We start from the raw sequence: 20,110 nt of genomic DNA, 5'->3' as shown, positions 1-20,110 counted from the left end.
CCCAGATGTGAAGAAGGAGAATTTACGCTGTTGCTGTGTACCATTCACCTGCCTTGCAAATAAGTAGAATATTTTAGCCTTGGAGCTCGTAAGCAGCTTACCAGTCTAGCACTGTAGCTTCTTAGAAGCTGTACAGAAAAAGAGCTGTACAGTAGAACTTAGGACTGTCAAGGAAGCTAAAGGAAGGGGAAGGATAAAACACAGATCTATTTTAGAAAATGCAGACTCTGAATTCAAATGTATTCATTTAGGCATTGAGAGGCCAAAAGCACGAACAGGTGAAAATGTGATTGTGTAGTGTGATAGCAGTTCTTTTTATGAAGTACTTATTCTCTAGATGTGCTCATGCCTCATTATATTTAGACAACATATACTGCTAGCAATTCTAGGACTTTAAGTGAGCGTGTTTTCTCTCTTAAAGAATGCGTGAAAGGTAGTGTAAGATACAAGATAAAAAGAGTACTAAAGATATATAAGAGCACTAAATATATATAGACGTGCTTTAATGCTAAAAGCTCATTAAAGTGAGTCAGTAGAACTTCCTTTTACTTGCATGCTCCACATTTAAAATGTACAGAGAAAAAAAAAGGGATATTTTCTCTGATTTGTTTTACTCTATTCGTATGTCCATTTGTCTGACATGGGTTAGGTTGAGGTGCCCAGACTTCTACATAGCTCTGTTTATAACAAGAAGACCCAGTGTTATTTTTGCATACTACTATATAGGAAGGAAGAAATGGTTGCATTTTTAGTATCTGAGTGACTTGGTCTCTTGCTCAAATTTTCTCTTTAGTTGCTTATAATTTAAATAATCGCAGAATCACAAAACAGTTGAGGTCAGAAGGGACCTCTGAAGGTCATCTAACCCAACCCCCCCTGCTCAAGAGGAAACACCCACAACAGATTGCTTAGGACTATGAATCATCTCCATATTCAAAATATAGCATGAGGGGTGTTGCTGACCAACTGTTAAGTTGGGAAATTAAACAATCTGATAGTTTAGAAATGATGAAATTGCCTTGTCCTAAATGATGAGTTCACTTTAGAACTCTTTGTTACTTTGATCAATGATGTTTGACTATATATTTGGACACCTTAAAAGGGCCTGCCTTCAATGTTCTGAAAGTGTGATTTTGAAAGAACTTAGTGTATTTATCTCTGTGCATCACTGCTTGTAACTTCTGGAGTAAGACTGAATGGAAGGATTGTCCATGGTGTGTGCGCATATGTCTGTGTGTGCTTCTTTAGCACTGTAAAGTTTCCTGAAATAAAACAATCATGAGAAGAACAAGAGTGACAGGATGGAGATGAGGAGAGTGAGCATCTATGGCTTCATCTACTTATCTGTTTTTAAACGAAGGTATTTTTGTGGGGAAAAAAAAAAAGGAAGTATTTTAGTTTGAGATTGCATGAGAATCTTTTCATGTGTTGTTTTATGGTAAAAACGTTGTGTTGGGTAAATTGTTGCTTATGACTTTCCCAAGAATGCTGATATTAAGTAAACTGAAGAATTTAGAAAAGGAGCTGGCAAATAGGAAACATTTCTGAGCTGCTGAAAACAAACCCTGAAGAAAAATAATCTGTTCTGCTTTTGTTCTATTAAAGCTGCTGCCTACCAGTCAAAAGTTGATGATGTGGATGTATCAGGTTATTCCTGACACAGGGATGTATGAGAACTGCTGAATCACGGCCTGAACCTCTGACTGATCACTTGAGGTGAGCACTGAGTCAGCCCTGGGATCACAGGTGAAGACAATTCCCCTGTGCTACTGGAAGGGGGGGAGCCTGGCTGCACCGCTCCTAGACCCCATTTAAGAATTGACTACCAGTGGGGAAGGATCTCTTTTGGAGATTGCTCCTCTTGGAGTCTTCTCAGTGAGCCCAGGACAAAGGTAAGCATTCCATCCATTCTTCTTTAGCGTGATAACCTGTTTAGCCTAACTTTCCTGTATATTTCTTAATTATAGCATCTGTATATTCACTGATTACACAAGGGATTGCTATCTGATTTATCCAGATTTGATCACTGATTGATACACGTTTTAGTTAGCCATCTAATAGAGGAGGAGGAGGAGGATGTAGGGATTTCTTTGTTGACCAGGACACTGTCATGTATTTATTTTAAAGAGAGGAAAAAATGCCTTGTTCTGTTGTTCTAAGTGAAATTTTTGAGGTACATCTTAGGAAGTTACATTATTCAAGGTAGACTTGTATGCTGTTTAAAAGGTACCATTTTCTAACTAAGAGGGCATCCATGAAACCTGAGATACAGTGAGAATATTTCCCCTGAATTCAGAAGAGTTGAGATCTCATCCTGAGTACCACTCATTTTTTACCCATGTAAAATGGTGCATTCCTGATTGACTGAAGTTTATTGTTAGGTAAGCACTTACTGTAAGATTCTGTGCCCAATGAGGTAATGATATGAAGTTTTCAAAATGATTCCTTTCTTCCTGATGCTCATAAACAACACCTTAAAGGGCTTGGAGACAAAGTCTGCTGTTGTCTTCCTATTCTTCTTGTATAGATTTTTTTTTTTCCCCCCTATCCCACATATGTTTTTACTGTTGATGTTGTTCAGGAGAGTTATTGTAAAGTGGATCAAATGATTGATTAAACCACAGCTGTTTTTTTAAAAATATTTCTAAAAACTAAGCGTGCTTTTAAAATAAAACAGGTGAAGAGCTCTATGAACCTTGAAAACAAATGTACGAATTAGTGAAAAAATGATTATTTTGCTTTTCCATATTAACTTTCATAGTGTTTGGGTAGTATTTCCTAGTTTAACAGAAAATAATAGATATTGCATGTATTGCTAATCACCTGGTCACTGCTCCTTTTAAAATGTTTTGACTGCAAGAAATGAACAGAAGATGTGTGCTAGGAGTGGTGGGCTCTAGGTTCTTGTGCTGTGGCTATTAGCAATTGGTTGTCTGACAGGCAAGCTTACGTTTTGTGATGTTGTGATAAACTGTTATTTTTAAGGTGCCAGATTTGGCCCAAGAACATGAGTGGGCAATTTATCCCAATAGTTCCCATAATCAACTGTGAAAACCTCCAACTGTCAGGCTTTTTTTCTACTTCCCTGCTCATCACAAGCAAGATGCCGTCACTAGTCAGAAATCTTCCAGATGGTACGTGCAGCTTTTTGGGGTCTGCCTGATGAGAGTAGTAAATGATTAAGCACTCACAAAGGTAAGCATCAGCTTGTGACTACTGCTCTCTTGAATAATAGAGCAAGGTGTGTTATCAAGACGACAAAGTGCCAGAAAAAATGTAGGTATGTGAATCTCAAACACCACTTTACCTCAAATATCATTTGAGCCTGCCACTTTAAACACACTACACCATGGGAAATACTCCCAATGCTCTGCAAAGGGCCATGGGAAGACTCGGGCACCACAAATGACTGTACACATCATTAACTCACCTGAGGAGTTCCAGGGGTTTTGGGGGGACTAAGGGCAGAAGGTCGTGTATCCCTAAGCTTTGCGTCCTCCAATTTACCTTCATGTTTGTGAGGACCAGGGAAGGATTCTGAGGCTTGAGAGTGTCATTTGATCTTATCCAGGCAAGCACGAAGTGCTGTAGCCAGTGAACTGTTGAGTTTCTTCTGGAAATCCTATGCTTCATAAGTTGTCCCTTTCTGAATAATCAGAGAAATGTATGTGCATGATGAAGAATTTAATATTAACTTTTTAAAAATCTCTGCTGTAAATAGGCAGTGTCTCTGGAGCTGATATATCCAGACTATAAAGCTTCTGGTTAGGACATGGGATATCAGTTTTGCCATTTTTTTTCTTTAGCTCTGCTTCCAGAGATGTAGCTCATGGGGGAGAGGGAGGAAGATGCCTTTGTGTCCATCTTATCTGTTCTAACAAAGTGAAAGAATTGAAGAGCATAGCTGTCCACCTTTGCAGTGACCTCAGAGAGGTTCTCTACAGAGTGGGTCTGTAGGAGCAGCCCTAGAGCTCTGAAAGGCTGACGACCAAAGAGGTAAAAGCTGTCATGTGCATACATGAGGCCTTTCAGGAACAGTCAGACTGAAACAATGACGGTATTATCCTTGCAGACAGCACAACCGAATCTTAGCAAAATATATTGTTTTAAAATTTCTGCTCTCCTTTATGTCAGGCCAGTTGTTAAATATTTCATTTCTTTCATACTGTTGGATCAGCTGTTGAAAGCTTCCTAGGTGAGTGGTACCTGACCAAAAGTCTTTAACACGTGGTTGGGAACATGCACACATAATCTGTAGCTTGTTCCTCTCCTGATGTCAATCCATCTCTCTTACATTTGTTATTAATTACACTGCCTATTTAAGTAATAGTACAGGGCTACATTTTTATTTTTTTTTTTATTTTTTTTATTTTTTTTTTTTTTCTTCAGGATTCCTGACAAATGCTTCATCTGAGTATTTCACAGAATCACAGAAACACCAAGGTTGGAAAAGACCTACAAGATCATCCAACCATCCACCTATTACTAATAGCTAAACCATGTCCCTCAGCACAAAATCCAAACATTGCTTGAACACCTCCAGGGTCAGTGAGTCCCACTTCCCTGGGCACCCATTCCAGTGCCTGATCATTCTTTCAGAAAAGTAGTATTTCCTAACGTCCAGCCTAAATCTCCCCTGCTGCAGCTTGAAGCCATTCCCTCTGGTCCTATCACCAGTTACACGAGAGAAGAAGCCGACCCCCAGCTCACTACAACCTCCCTTCAGGAAGTTATAGAGAGCAATGAGGTCTCCCCTGAGCCTCCTCTTCTCCAGGCTGAACATTCCCAGCTCCTTCAGCTGCTCCTCATGAGCCCTGTGCTCCAGACCCCTCACCAGCTTTGTTGCCGTTCTTTGAGCACGTTCCAGGGCCTCGACGTCTTTCTTGCAGAGAGGGGCCCAATACTGGACACAGCACTTGAGGTGGCATCACCAGAGCTGAGTACAGGGGGATGATCACTTCCCTGTTCTTGCTGGCAATGCTGTTTCTGATGCAAGCCAGGATGCCAATGGCTTTCTTGGCCACCTGGCTGAGAGTGTTCCTGTCCAAGCCACAGGCTGCCAGCTTCCGCAGGAGAATACTGTGGGAGACAGTGCCAAAGGCTTTGCTGAAGTCTAGGTAGACCACATCAACTGCCTTTCCCTTGTCATTAGCTCCTAGAAGGAGATCAGGTTGGTCAAGCAGGAACCCTTTGTGAACCATGCTGGCTAGGCCTGATCCCCCAGTTGTCCTGTACGTGCCATGTGATCTCCCTCAAGACAATCTGCTCCATTTCTGAATTCCTGATGTAAACATACATATATTAGTAGATATTAGCGTATAATGTACATAGATATATTCCTATATAAATATAATATATACATAAGGAACGGTGTTTTTCTATTAAAAAACTGGAGAAAATTGACTGTACAGGCAAAAAATGTAAAATTGAAGCATGATACCTGGTGGAGAAAGATACCTGATAGGTCTTGTGGAGTTTAAAGGCTAAAAATGGCTTGAGGCTTTCTACGTAAGCACAGTATGTGCAGTTCAGAAGGAAGAATATTTTCAAGTTTGGCTCCAAATATTGAAACTAAATTTAGAGTGGGATTTTTCAGAAATCCTGGTGGATTTATAAACTACTTAAATGCTATCCATAACCTCTGATAGAAAGAAAGAAAGACAAAGTAAGATTCCCTGAGCTGATCAATAATTAAATATATGTTTGAAGGGATTTTTTCCTCTGCCTGGCTAAATACACATTTAAGTTGAAAGTTACATTATCTTGTATAACAAAAGGCTGTGGTTCAGTCTAATCTCAAATTATGTGCAGGATGGCTGCAGCATAGGTCACCTTAATACAGCTGGTTTATAGGCAGTGATGCGCGAGTGCTCTTTGCTCACCTTGAAGAAATGCTGCCTATGAATTGTAAAATACTAGAGCACTCTTCTTGTTTGCTGATTCCACTAACAAAATTGCATGGTATAATTGAAGGACAGGATTGGCTGATTGGGATCACGTTTTCCCTTTGCTTTATACACAAGATATATGCCATCATGAGCTGCTTCACTGAGGGCTATCTTGGAGTATTGTTTAGAGAGTGATGTCTGGATGCAAGAATTGGCAGAGGGGGGCTGAGAAGAAAAAGGGATGTATACTACAGGGATGGTTATGCACTTTTGCTGTTATCTAGAGGAACAGAAATTGAGAATCGTGTCTAGCCTTTTTTAATATGTGGCTAATATATGGAGGAGAGCATTCTTCACATTGCTACTATGGTCAGCACATCCAGTGTTGTGGGGTGGGAGAAAAATCAGTGTGGATACCAGGGTTTTCTTTTCTTAAGGCATTTTGATTTATTTCAATTTTGAAGCAGAATATCCATAACTTGACTTGAAAAGTTTCGCTTTGAAAAAAAACCACCACGATCCCTTGTTCCTATTGCCCCTTTCAAAATACTTGAAAATATTGTGGTAGGAGGCCATTACAAATGAGAAATTAAAACATCTTATTTTGGAATCTCAGTCTTCCCAGAGTACTGAATTTAAAATTATTTTTTCTCTAAAATCATTTCATTGAAAAGGCCTTATTTCTACTTATTTACTCGTTTGATAGATAAACCTTAATGTCCGCACTTTTCTCTGAATTAATTTTGTTTTAAGCTATTCTCAAAGCCCCAGTAAATATTATCTGAGGTTTCAGTGATATTGCAAGACTCATCCTGTTTCTGACCACATCTGTGGAGCTAAAAGGCTTCACTTGCACCAAATTATCACCATTACTGACTATGCAGCCAAGCTTGCAGTGCTTGTACCAGTAGCCACACTGGCTGTATTTCAGACCATTGCTCTTTGAAGCACTTGACTTTTTTTAAGACTTTAAATCATTCCTAAATTTTCTTGAGTCTAATTCTCAGTTACCCAGTTGCTCCAAAAAGGATTAGGCTTTACATTTTTCTGAAAACATTTCAATACTTTAACCCACGCAATTTTAAGTAAATGTACCTATCGCTCCTTTTGCTTTGTTGAGTGTTCCAATTGCTTACATTTGTCATATCTGACAAATCTCCTGCAAAATGATCACCACTAAATGATGAAAGTAAAAAAAAAAAAAAAGAAAACAAAACAGTTTTGAAAAGGAACCCATTTAATTATAGATACTATAAAATACAAAAAACCAAGCACTGGCTAAAGCAGTGTTTTGATGTACTTCTGTAACTGCTGATGCTGAAAGCCTGCTGATTTATTTATTTATTTATTTTATTCTTACTGTGGTGGCCTTTAGAAGAACTAAACATCTGTGGTTTTTTAGCATCATTTCATAAAAAAGTATTCATGAAAAAGAGAACTTCATTTTTTTTTTTTAAATGTAGATTTGATTAGGTAGAGATAAATACTTTCAAAAAAAAAAAGTGAGAAAAAATCATAAATTAAAGACTGATCTTTATGCCTTATGAGAACACGAATATTCACTTTCTGCTGCCTCTTCTGATTTTGATTTAGTGGGGTTTTGATTGTTTTAATACATGTAAAATGTAAGTGTGGTGAATCTTTTCTTGTCTGCTGCCTTCCTTTGCATAGCCAAGAAATAGCTGTTGTTGCTCCTTAAGCTTCTGGCATGCTCTCGTGTAGGCAAGATATATGGATTTGTGAATCTCTCTTCCAGTGACACTTGCATTTGTATACCAAGTAGATAAGTACACTTCCACAACAGCAACTGATTATTTCCCTGGTGCCAAAGCCTACCTGATTTTAAGTAAATGGAATGCAAGATTAATGCTTGGATATGTCTTATGTATTATTAAAAAACAAAAAACGCAATGTTTCTTGTTTGCTGTTACAGTTCTACTAAGTAGTTACAGCACTTAGAATAACAGACCCACAGAATCGCCAAGGTTGGAAAAGATCTAAGATCATGCAGTCCAACCACCCATCTATCACCAGTATCTTCCCACTCATCTCATGATGTTCCTTGAATACCTCCAGTGTCAGTGACTCCTCCACCTCCCTGTGCAGCCCATTCCAGCGCCTGATTGCTCTTTCGGAGAAGTTTTTTCTAACATCCTGAATCTCCCTTCCGTGCAACTTGAGGCCATTCCGTCTAGCCCTGTTGCCAGTTACACAGGAGATCAGAACTAATAGTTTGGATTTGGGTTCATATCTAGAGCCAGAGATTTGGGTTGCTTCTCTTCCTTCAACTGTTGACTCTAAAATTTGTTAACTGTTGTCAGCATGCTAACTGCTTTCTTGAGATCTTGCTTAATGCCATCACTTCTTAAAATCCTACAACTTGCTAGAACAGGAATTTCAGAAATACTGGCTAAAACATCTCAACAAGTTAAACATTTATTAAAATCAGAGTAGGTGGACATAGTTGACTTACTGCCAGCTGCAGTGACTGTTAAATGTTAAAGATGAGCAGTACAGTAGGTGCCAGGAATCTGTGGAGTCTGAACAGTTTTATTTCAGCTATTCAGTAGTGCCATGTCCTCTGTGTCTGTATGTGCACATTAGGACAGTATTTACTTCTTTCAAAGAAAATGATTTATTTTCTTCGAGTTTGGGGATTGTAAACATGAAGGATGATGAGCTGCACCTATGCATGTGCACATTAAATTGCTCACAGCCACTTAACAGGGCTTGTTTTGAGTGATGCAACCTTTGGGAAAGTATTTTTCAGTTTGTGAACAGAGTAGAATTTTAAATCACCAAAAATCCAGTATTCTTGGTCAGATTTCAAAATCGTACTCTTACTATGCTTTTCATGAACAACTGTCTCTCCCTCCTCCTCTCTTCTGCACAGACTGCGGTTGGCATTGACATCTCTGAAACAGGGAACTTGAAACTTCCTTCTGGTAATGTTATGATTCCAATTACATCTGTTACACAACATAAATGCCTAAAAATACCAATTCTCAAATCGTTTTTTCTTAGGCAAACTGGAGAACATCAGCAGTGAACAATGAGCGCTTCTAGAATGCGAAGTTCAAATACTTATACTATCCTACTTTTTAATTATCTCCTTTTCAAAGCCCTAGTGTGTGTACCAAGATACCGTCTGAATTCTTTTTTAAACTCAATGGTTTTATACTGCTTTTCTTTAAAGGGGATAACATTATCCGAGGCACTGTTGTGTTCTTGACCACTATATTCAATAAAAAACTCAATGACTCTTAAAAATTAACTTTCTTCCTTTGCACCTTTTAGCATATGCTGGCTCTTCCTGAATGTTAGAGCAAACAACTTTATGTACATTTTTATACCTTTGAGCTCTCCATAACCCTCCTTCAGATTCTCATTTAGCCATCCATGTTCTCTATAGCCTGTGATGATACTTAGATTCCACAGGTATTGCCAAGCTTTTCTTTCTGTAATTTTTCTTTCTTGAATATTTTTCTTCTATATTTTTACCATCCTTTAATACTTAAAAATTGTTTGCTTTCAAATGAAAGTTTGTTTCTTTTTTTGCTGTAATTTTTTCTCCTAGACTACTGTTCTTTGCGGGAAAAGAACAAACTGCTGTTTGAATCTGACCAACTGCCTTCAGCTTTGTCAGTTTCAATTCACTTTCTACCTTCAGAAGAGGAGGGTAGAGCTAAAATTCTCAAGAGAACTGCAAGTGAAGAAAAAGTGGTACTAGTAAACTATGACTTACAAAATACTAGGTGCGTAATCACTGTGAAGTCTTGCTGTAAGGACCTTTTGAGAACAGAATGCTATCGGAAAAACTCATGAAAACAGTTTAGGATGTTCAACCAGCGGATAAGATGAGACTCCAGTGCCAATGTTATGAATAGAAGTTTTTGTGAAGGTGTTTGTTTTTATCACAGTAAATATTCAGTAAAAAAAAACGTTTTCATTCTAATATTCCTGATCAATATATGTTTGACAGCAGAAAAGACTGTGCTGGTGTCAAAAAACTATATGGATTGTAATATCGGTTAGAAATTTGCCTCCTAAAATGAGTAGTCATTTCAGAAAACATTGTCCTAGTTAAGAATTAAAGTCTTCATTATTCATTCTTTCTTTCATTCCTTCCTCACTCCAAGTGGAGGCTAATTTTAAATATTCCTTTTTCTAAAAAGATGACCTGCTTAGAAAGTGATACAGGCCAGGCACTTTGAGAATCCAAACAAACAGTGTGAATGAGAGCTAGATTTTTAATTCATAGAAATTCCTCTCAGTGCCCTATAGCTGCCTGGTGATGTTCAAAGGTATATATATATAATGTATACACATTTGTAAATAAATCAGGATTAAAAAGGAGCAAAGGCTATGATAGACTGAGGGACTTGCAGAGCTTGGATTAGATTAATAAATTATCATTCTTGCACAATAATAGCATTGCTTTCTACCTTCAATAATGCATGACAGATATCTAGGGTCAGATGCATTTGTAACTGTAAGGCTCAAAGGCTTGAAACAAAGATGTATCTCAGCCTTTGTGTTTAGTACCAAAATAGAGTAAAAATACTGCTTTTATTAAAAAAAAAAAAAAAAAAAAAAAAAAGGAGTAAATGAAATTAATTCCATGAAATACATCTGCACTTATATAGCCTTTTCTCACTGACAAAGGATCTGAAAGTGATTTCCTTATAGTCATATAAATTTCTGATAATAATCTGATATATTTCTGATTATTTCTGCTTAAACGCGTCCTTTAATCACCAGAACTCCAGGCTACTTTGTGTTAACTATGCCCTATTCCAATCTCCAGCCTTACAAATTATGAACTACATTTGTTGCCTCCCTACTGTGCTGGCTGAATCCTACTCAAAAGAATAATCTCCCCAAATTCAGAGGAGCTGCTCATGTAACTCTTCAGCAGCACATTAAAATATTGTAGAGCTTGCACCTACACATCTCAGACGATCCACGTCAGTTATTCTGCCTCTATGGCTTCTTCCTGTAAATTCAGGAGACCATAATGCCATCCTACCAGAAGAATATTCACTCGTTTGGCATCTGCAACCTAGCAGGAAAATTAAACAACTCACTGAGAGGGATGCCTCCCTGAAAGAGGGAGGTCTGTCTCAGGAGCGTGTGTCAGTCCTCATGCTTTGTGAAGAGCGTCTTGTTTTCTTTCCTTGATGAGCCAGAAAACAGCGTAATCTGCCTGGTAGCTGTATGAAAAGCTTATCTAGTTCATTTTGTATTCATCTGAAGTTGATCCGCTTAATTATTTCTTCCATTAAACAGCCCACTGCTGCCTTTTCCTGTTGGAATAAGCGTCTGTATTACAGGAGGAAGATTTTATGCTCAGAGGAGCTGGGATTAGAAGAACAATCACTCTGCTATCAGAGATTTGTGTTTGGAGGCCGATTGCTTTTGAGCACATAGGAAAATTTCTGCGTTGATGCGCATCTGTGTTGTGACATAATTTCAAGCTCTGGCATGGCAGCAGATATTCTAGTCCACAGAATGAGAACTGCTGGTTTGGGATAAAGAAGACATGCAGCGCTATTAAAAATCACAAGGAAGCACACGGCAAAGTAGGCCAATGTAACTGCTTATAGCTGACTTCATGGGCTGTGGTGTGCAGCGCTCTCTTGAAACAGAGCATTTTGGGGCAGAGGAGGGATTGATGCATTCTTTTCTGTTACTGCAGCGAATTCCATTAGACCATAATAAAACAGAATAAGGGAAAGGAAAGGCTTTGAGATCTCTGGCTCTCCAATGTACCGAGATACAAGCACTCTTCACAAGTATGGCAAACTTGTCACGGGTAGTCGTGCGGAGCTTCCCTCTCTCCAGTGTTACCTTGGTTTTTCTCTCCTGCGCTCTACTCTCCATTGATCTGCACCTCGTGAAATTGCCTAGCATTTGTCTGCTTTGCAGTTATGATCATCTGAAACAAGGCACTCACAGATTAAATGAGTGAGAACTCGCTAGAGTTGATGCAGTTTCTGTTTGCAACCACAAACTGCCCAGTGGTGCTCAGAACTTTGCTAAATGTTACTTCAAAAATGCACGAGTACTGCCCAGTACTGCTTTGGAGCACAGCCACATCAGTATTTACTTTAGCAGCTTCACTGAGCAGCCAGTTGGATTCAGCTCCTGCTGTCAGTCTGGAGATATCCTAGCTGCACAGACAAGGAAACGTGCTGAAAGCTAGTTTCTTATGTGACGCTCAGAAGGTTTCCCATCATTTTTACTTGGCTCTAAACTTTGACACTTTGGGAATATTAATTAGCAAGCTGAGTTCTCCATACTTTTTTTTTTCCAAGACTGTTATCTCAAAATTCAGATCAGCCAAAATTGGATCGTGTCTCCTTGTGTGACTCGGTTGCTTCAGAAAGTTCTCTGTTAACTGAAAACCCAGTGACAAGTCAGCTTATGTGTTTTGTTTGGATAAATACGTTTATGCTTCCTGTGAGAATTCATATTAGTAGGCACTAATAAATGCTTTCTGGTTCAGGCCTGAAGCCTTTAATTTCAGACATTACAGAGAACCTGAGCCCAAAGTACATGCTGTATCCATTTTGGAGGAAAATGAGTAAAAAACCAAATGACATAAAACTTATCTTTTGTACAGTTAAAGCACTGTCTAGGAGCACCTCATATCATGGCAACTCCACTGTGAACGCACATTCAAGGTCCAGGTGATTATAAACTGGAAACACTGAACTTGGTTGTGACACTCAATGCTGTTGAAAGCCAGGTTTCATTTGGGGTGTCTGTGACTTGCTTTGTCAGATTCTTTCTTTTCCCTTTTCATTGGAGAGCGGTAAGTTTCCATAGCAAAGTCAGGCTCAGCCTTCTCTGCCACCAATGTTCATGCCCCTGCCTGTTATCCTCAGGAGAGTGAGCAGCTAATGCTGCTGCTGAAGTTCCCTCCTAGAGTGAAGAGGTTTATGTGGTGGGTGCACAGCACACCCCATATAAAGATAGGCAATGCTGAGTAAGAAAACTGTAAGTACGCTTAAAACAAGAGCAATATCTAATTTCAAAAAGACATTGCAAAGAACAACAACAAAATAATTTAATCCTCTCAATCTGTAACATGCCAGCAGACCACAGAGATGTGAGGTGAGAGTCTCAGTTCAGGACTGTAATTCCTTCAGGACATACTGAACTTTTAAACAGTGTCTTACCATCAGTTATATATAGGCTTAAATGCTTTCCTGAAGTGAAGTCTAAGAAACATACACCTTGATCTTACTAGTTGTAATGTTGGGTTTGTTTGGCTCTCAATCACGCTCTCCATTTGAGTATGATTTGATCTTTCAAAAGATCAAATGAAATTTGATCAAATTTCAAATCAATTTTCAAATGAAATATTTACTGACCCTTGGCATCAGCAGCTTTCCCTTTGTGGATTTCTGTAGTGCATCATTCTTGCTGAAGGTTTGTTCTCCATAGGGTCTGCATTATTAATTTCTATTTGCTTTACTAAGAGGCTGGCTCATGCATTGAGAAGAATGCTTTTTTTTCCAGGAGTAAAATTTGTGGTCTTGTACCTAATCCCAAGTGGGATTCCTTCATTGAACTTCAAGACGTAATATAGACATATTTCACAAGTTTCCCTTTTCCCTACACAAAAAATCTGTGCCAATCAAGGACTTAATCCAATCAATTACATTTTTTTCTTCTATGGAATGTGTACTGAGGTGTGGCTGTAATTTATTTTTTTCTGTCTCTTGAGTTTTGTAAGTCGCTTCTGTTTTGGACAGTATTGTCTGAACTCAGCTTGCCTGGATTATAGATGAGCTGTTATCTGACTTTACATGAAAGCACCCTTTTAAAGCACTAAAGAATGCTACATGAGAAAATCTAAATCTGTAGTTCTGATATGTATACTGTAATTTGTGGGGAAATAATGGAAAACAAAGAAAAACAAGCAAAGTAAGAAAAGCAGTGTTTCCTCAGTAAATTTTAGATTGAGTGAGACTTAGAGGAAGGCCTTCTATTATTCTATGACTTTTCTATCCTATTAGAAGAAAAATATAAAACATTCTTTTAATATAGCCAAAGAATGAGAAATGAAGACTGAAATTGTATTGTCAGCTTCTGTGGATTAAGGTCAAATCTCAAGAAAAATAGAGAACAGAGTATCTTCATTCATAAACTTATAAGTGAATTTTAGTTATAATCAAGTCATGGAAATAAAATAAGAAAACAAGAATTTAAAAAAAAAAAAAAAAAAGATTGTACTTACATTGGTGACATATTCAATATCCTTCCAAATATTACATTCCCTGGGAAAATCTGCCAATTCTAAAAAATTATCCACTACCACTTGGCCAATCAAGTCATGCCTGGAGAATCTGTCAAAATCATAGACAGAGAAATGGAGCTTCCGTGCATTCAGATCATTGTATGGAACAGTAAATAAAAAAACTTCATCAAAAACTGGATTTAGGGTTTTTCTGTGCACTTTAGTCTGGTGTTTTGTTTTCCTGTCAGGAAGGAGATATATCTTCACATATGGATCTGAAGTTCCCGAGAAGTCTTTTGCTGGCAGGTTGATGGCCTTGTGTATCTTCACTATCAGCTGCTCTAAATCACAGTCATATTTCAGAATAAAGTTCAGCTTTCCACATGCCTTGCTATTACTCCTCCGGCCATCATCTGTGTCCACGGATCTCTGTTTATACAGCTCTGGCTTAATGCGGCCAATTCCAGTCAGTTGCTCCTGTTTCTGAACCTGCTGAATGTTGAAGTCGGGATTGGAGAGGTTGAGCTGTCTTCGGATTGAGTTATGCCTTAAGTGAAAACAAGAGAAATAGGTTGGGTTGGCGATCATAAGAATCTGTGCACACAGTGAAGATCCTCTTTTCATTTAACATGTTTTCTCAACATACAACATCCGCAGTGTCTGACTTTTACTTGCATAATGTTATAAAACATGATAATTAATTTTTCTCAATCTAGTGGTATAAACTCTCCAAATTTGGCTGAAGAATGTAACAAACTCAAATTCACTGCCATTGCAAATCTACTGTATTACAGGCTATTGCCAGTAACTGTTATCAGTTACCATTTTCTGCAGAATCCTCTGGATTAATGCCTATGAAAATAGGTCGTTACAGGCTAGATCCTATTACAACTGACATACCCACTGAGCTTGGTGATTTCTGGTGTCAAGATAAAGATGAACAAAGAAGATACTTCTTCATAGCTCTGCATTTCAGTGACTTGTTGATCTCCACTACTACCCCATTGCTAAGTGAACTATTCTGGCCTGAAGTTATTTGTTGATCCTCCCATTAGTTGTTTCTTTTTGTTTTTCACTCATGACTGATGTAATGAGCTCTGAAGTACTTAGGCTGCAAAGCTCCTTTAATTTCATTACTCCAAGGAGAGAAGGTTGTTTTATCTTCAGTCCAGTGAGATTTATTACCTGGATTCACTCTTTTATTGTGATTGAAATTTCCACTTCATGAGATAACAGAAATCAAATCTGCAATCACTGCAGGGGTGAATCACTTTCAGGGATGTGAAAGCTGGATTAGGTAAAATCTTAATTTTATGAGTTGGTTTCTACTTTATTGTCCTATTCATATGCAGCAATTGTTCAGTGTATTGGAGTACGATGAATTGTGGTTGAATATGAAAGGATAACATGGAAAATGCTGACATAGGGTTAAGTCAAAACTATTTATATTGAATGTAATCAACAATAGTTACTTTGCTTCTGCTGTTCTTTTATTCCTTCAAAATGTGTGTTTATGGATGTGCAAATCCCCTTACAAACAACCCTCATATTTTTTTCTGTTGGTGTACAATAAATACATAATTTTATAGGTATACATAGGTAATTGACATGAAAAAATATTATCAAGTCACAGAAGAAGATGTATACTGTTCAACTGTAAGTTCCTCGGAACAGTGGGAGGTGCAGAATATCCTTGGAGCAGTAAAAAGGAGGGAATGCTTCCTTGCCGAAGTCTTAACAAGGATTGTAGCAGAGGCAGGTGCCTGGTCTCTGTGGCCACACAGGAGACTTATGCAAGGAAGGAGAGGTAGGAGCAGAGACAAAGGTGAACAAACGAAAGGTGTGGTACAATAAAGATGGGCCCCTCCTTTTTCTGGAAAGGTCTTTTAAAAAAGACCTGGGCAAACATATGAGGTAATGAATGAGGTTGTAATGAGCGATCCTACTATCAGCAAACAGAATAGTGAGGAGACCTGGGCAAGTCATTTCCTTGTGGGCATAGAGACAGACTAGGAACAGCTGGCAGAAAAACAAACTGCAGAAATTCACAGAAGTGAAGACGTAATTGTGGCTGTTTCTTGTGAGATGACTACGTGGTGGTGATACTGCGCATTTGTGGTCATTTGACCACATGTCAGAAGTGCTAGCCTGTTGTAGAAGAGTTCCTATATTTGATTCCATGATTTCACAATTCCAAAGACACATAAACATATGAGAGTTCTTGGTGTTAGATATTCGATATGAATCTTCTGTTGTTAATGAATCTCACATCATGCTTATTTCCTAGCACTCTGTAAACAGAGCAGCACCAGCCCTGTAGTTCTGGGGTATCAGTTTTGGGTCAGAATTCAGCCTTGCATGCGGTAGAGTGCAAACCTGAGCATCTGTAATTACGGTTTGACCTCCTCAGCGATTCCTACATCAAAATGAGCCCATTCTTACACTAATCTAAAGAGAAAAAGTACTTGGAGATTTTGCTTCACAGCATTAATGTTGTTTTGGGATCTTCTCAAATTCTGCAACATATGTTTTGCACTACTGGCAATTCCTGAAGTGGCTGAGAGCTGCTGTCCTTTTACCCAGGTGACCAGAAAAGAGGCTACCAGGAAACTCTTGGACGACTGCTGTACCTTCCCCAGCTAGACTCAGAAATTTACTGACTGACTCTCTGCACATTGATCCTTTCTCTTACTGTGTGAAGCTTAATCCTTTTATCATCTGTCCCCAAACGGTCACACCCTGCTTGTTTCCTGTTCCCTCCGGGGTTAGTTCTCCTGTTCCCCTGGAGTCTTCATTGACTCTTGTTCAGTCACTGTCACCCCCACAGTTACGATTGTGGCTAAAATCTATGACTTTAAGTCCTATCCCTAACTCTTGCAAGTGTTTCATTAGCCTGCCCTACTTTTCTTCGTTAGCTGTTTTAAAAATGTTCGAGGAGACATTACTGAGTGCTCAGCATCACTGCTTAGTGCAAATGGATATGCTTTACAAGCTAAATGTAGGCTGTTACGGTGCTTTAAGGCACCCACTTCTCTCGCTGCTGACAGAGAGGCACAAATGAGGCAATAGCTGACACAGTGGTGGAATGTCATTGTGATCCTGTGCTTTTAATCTAAGAGACTTGTGCACCTTGATAATTTTACATATTTTTTTTAAAAAAGAACACGACCAGTAATTATGAATTCGTAATAGACCAGCATACCAGATAATCAAGCTGTAATTCTTTGGCTATGTCCATATTCATTAATAGTAGAGATAAGTTGAAGTTACTGACCGTGCAGAAGAGGTTGGTTCAGTGATCTGACGATGCATTCGTGCATTGTGTACACAGTTCTCCTTTGTCCCCCCCTGAGCATCCACTGGGATATCAGGAGAGGTGTGGCTGATCTTCATGGAGGACTCTGGGTAGGTTGTTGGCTGACCAAGATAATCCTCACTGTAGTCATGGTCATTGGTCTCTGTGTCTGTGTAGTTCAGGGACTCTTGTTTCTCTTTGTTCCCAAATGGCAGGCCACGCTCTCGCCAAGGAATCCAGCAAAGCTTCCAGGACACGAACAGGGACACACCAAACAGAGCAAGACCACAGGCTGTGACAACTAGGGAAAGCAAGCTTATTGAGATATCTGCAAACAAGAACACATGTATGGCACGTTTAGTGCTTTTTGTTAGGAATTCTGTATCTCTAAGGCATAGAATATGGGAAGTAAATGTCTCTAGATTGCAGGTCTTCAAAAATTAAATTCTGATTGGTGCAGCAGTCACAAAATGGGAACATATTAAATTTTCTATTCTTTTTTAAAATCATTTTTTTTCCAATAAGAAAAGAACAAACTTATTTTGAACTTCAGTGTAAGACTCATTTTGATAGAACTGAGTTTATATTTTCCTTTCAAAAGGTAAGTGTATTGAAGGGCCTTTCTAAATATAAAAAAAAGGCTGTCTATTTGATCACTCAGTTTTCAATTGGTGACAAAGTAACACCTGCAATACATTTTTTTCCCTTTATTTTCCTTTTGGGTAGTGCAGTTTCCTTCATATTGTTTGCCAGTTCTTACTACCTTCTCTTCTAGAGACTGTTAGATACTTTCACAATCAAAAACATTTGCACATGCATACATGGATTTTTTAATGTATTCAACTGAAGTATCTTGTGTTATTATTAGTCATTTTCCTCCCAATCCTAGACTCATTCTTATATTTGCAAACAGTTACTGACTATGAATACATGTCCTGCTGTTCATCGTTAGTTTAGATACTAATATCTCTTCAAAACTGAGATTTTTAACTTTGAAGGCTCTTTACTCCACTTCCAAACTTCTGGTATAAAAGGAGTGCAGAGATGACTCTCAAGTTGTTTTTCTCCACGTTCCTAGCATTATCCTACTCCATAATCACATGAACAGACTTAATTTACAACTAGGAGAGACTTTTCTGTTTTGTTTTGTTTTTAGTTGCATGTTAGAAAAATGACTCAGTGGAGCAGCTGCTTTTATGGTTACAGTGTTTTTGAAATTAGTTTCTCTGCAGATTACAGAACAGATCACGCCTTAAACACAGTGTGAATTCTATTTTACAGCCTCAAATTATAAGCAACCTTATCAAGGCCATTTTTCATACTGCTTTATGCATTTAGAATATCAGCCTGCATCTCTATAGGTAAGAGCTAGCCTAGATTTTAAAAGAGTGGCATGAGGTTGAAAGGTTGCTCTTAGTGGGACAGTTATTTAACGATGGCAATTCAGATGAAACAGCCTCAGTTAATTTGAACAAAGAATATTTTTTGTAAGTGAAAAAGCCAGTAGACTCAGCCCCTGATGCGAGTCATTCTCACTGGCCAGACAGATTAAATTTCTGCAGAGTGGAGAGTGACATTCCAATCAGCTTCATGCAGGAACTGTCTGGTTTATTTTGCATGCTGAAAACCAATTTTAAACATTTTTAGCCAGAATCATCTCTTCTGTCCTTCTCCCAGTATGAAGACAAAGTTCATTAGCAGTGGGGACAGCCTAGCATCTACCTACAGTTACAGCAAAACGTTTCAGAGCTAAAATTAATTAAAGAAATTCCTCCCATGCATAAAAGGCAATGTGGGAGAAAGTAGAACAGTGGTTCTTGATATTTTTGGAATATTCACCGGTAAACAAGCCTGGCAGTGGAGGCAGAGACAACTTCTCCGTATGATTAAAAGGCAGAAGAACTGGGATGCAGTCATGAAGGAGGACCTTGAGAGTAAAGTGATTTGTCTTAGATTCCCTGGAGGAAATACACTAGATGTCTGCCAAAAGGTTGCTTTTTCAAAGAACTAATTGGTATAAATGATCCAGCATTGAAGGAAATGAAAAACTGGGAGCTGTCAGAACGAGGCAAAAGATCACAAGGTGAGAACTGAACAAGAGACTGCAGAATGCAGAATGCAGTGTGTGAAGGTGAGGAGCAATTTGAAAGGCAGACCAACAGTTCCCAGCCTTGAGAATGATGTTAGCAGCAAACACAGCCATCTAGAGAACTGACATCATGATTTAAAAAAATGAAAAACGACTGCAGTATAAACTACATTTCATTCAGAGAGTTTGAAAAGCTTTACTAATATGATTCCTCATTTAACAGAGTAACAGTGAGAACCCTCACCTCATCACTTTCAGAGAAGATGGTTGATAAACAGTTTAGGTGACTTGCCAAGATACAAAATAAGAAGTGATAAATCTTCATCATCTTGGTTTTACTTCTGACTCTTTAGGTAGAAACCATGTTTTTTTGGTGTGGCTGTTTTATTTCTGTGGGTGGAAAAGGGATGATCACGTACCCATCTTACGGCTATGAAGGAGAGTGGGACTGAGCAGCTCTAAACTGTTGCCTTTCACTGGCCAGTAATTTTCAGCTATTACCCTCCTGGCTATCAATTTGCAGTAGCAGGCCAAGTTCAGTTTAGATAGCTGAGGTCAGTGCAGTGTCAAGCAAAGAGGTTCTTTACTGT

The 20,110-nt window shown here is 38.6% G+C and overlaps 1 protein-coding gene across 1 annotated transcript in view; it reads right to left on the bottom strand.

Moving 5' to 3' along the window:
- Positions 1–20,110, bottom strand: part of SYT9 (synaptotagmin 9) — a gene marked incomplete at its 3' end in the record, with an annotated part of 63,146 nt that overhangs the window by 13,979 nt on the left and 29,057 nt on the right. Inside the window, exons 2-3 of the mRNA XM_079537218.1 lie at positions 17,411–17,759; positions 14,137–14,683 (exon numbers count right to left, since the gene is read on the bottom strand). Of these exons, the coding sequence (XP_079393344.1) occupies positions 14,137–14,683; positions 17,411–17,759 (896 nt within the window). The remainder of the gene's footprint in view (positions 1–14,136; positions 14,684–17,410; positions 17,760–20,110) is intronic.

The sequence above is a fragment of the Tetrao urogallus genome (assembly GCF_951394365.1).
Source record: "Tetrao urogallus genome assembly, chromosome: 6".
NCBI lineage: Eukaryota > Metazoa > Chordata > Aves > Galliformes > Phasianidae > Tetrao > Tetrao urogallus.
Note: the sequence above shows the minus strand (reverse complement) of the source record. Positions and strands in the feature narration are given on the sequence as shown.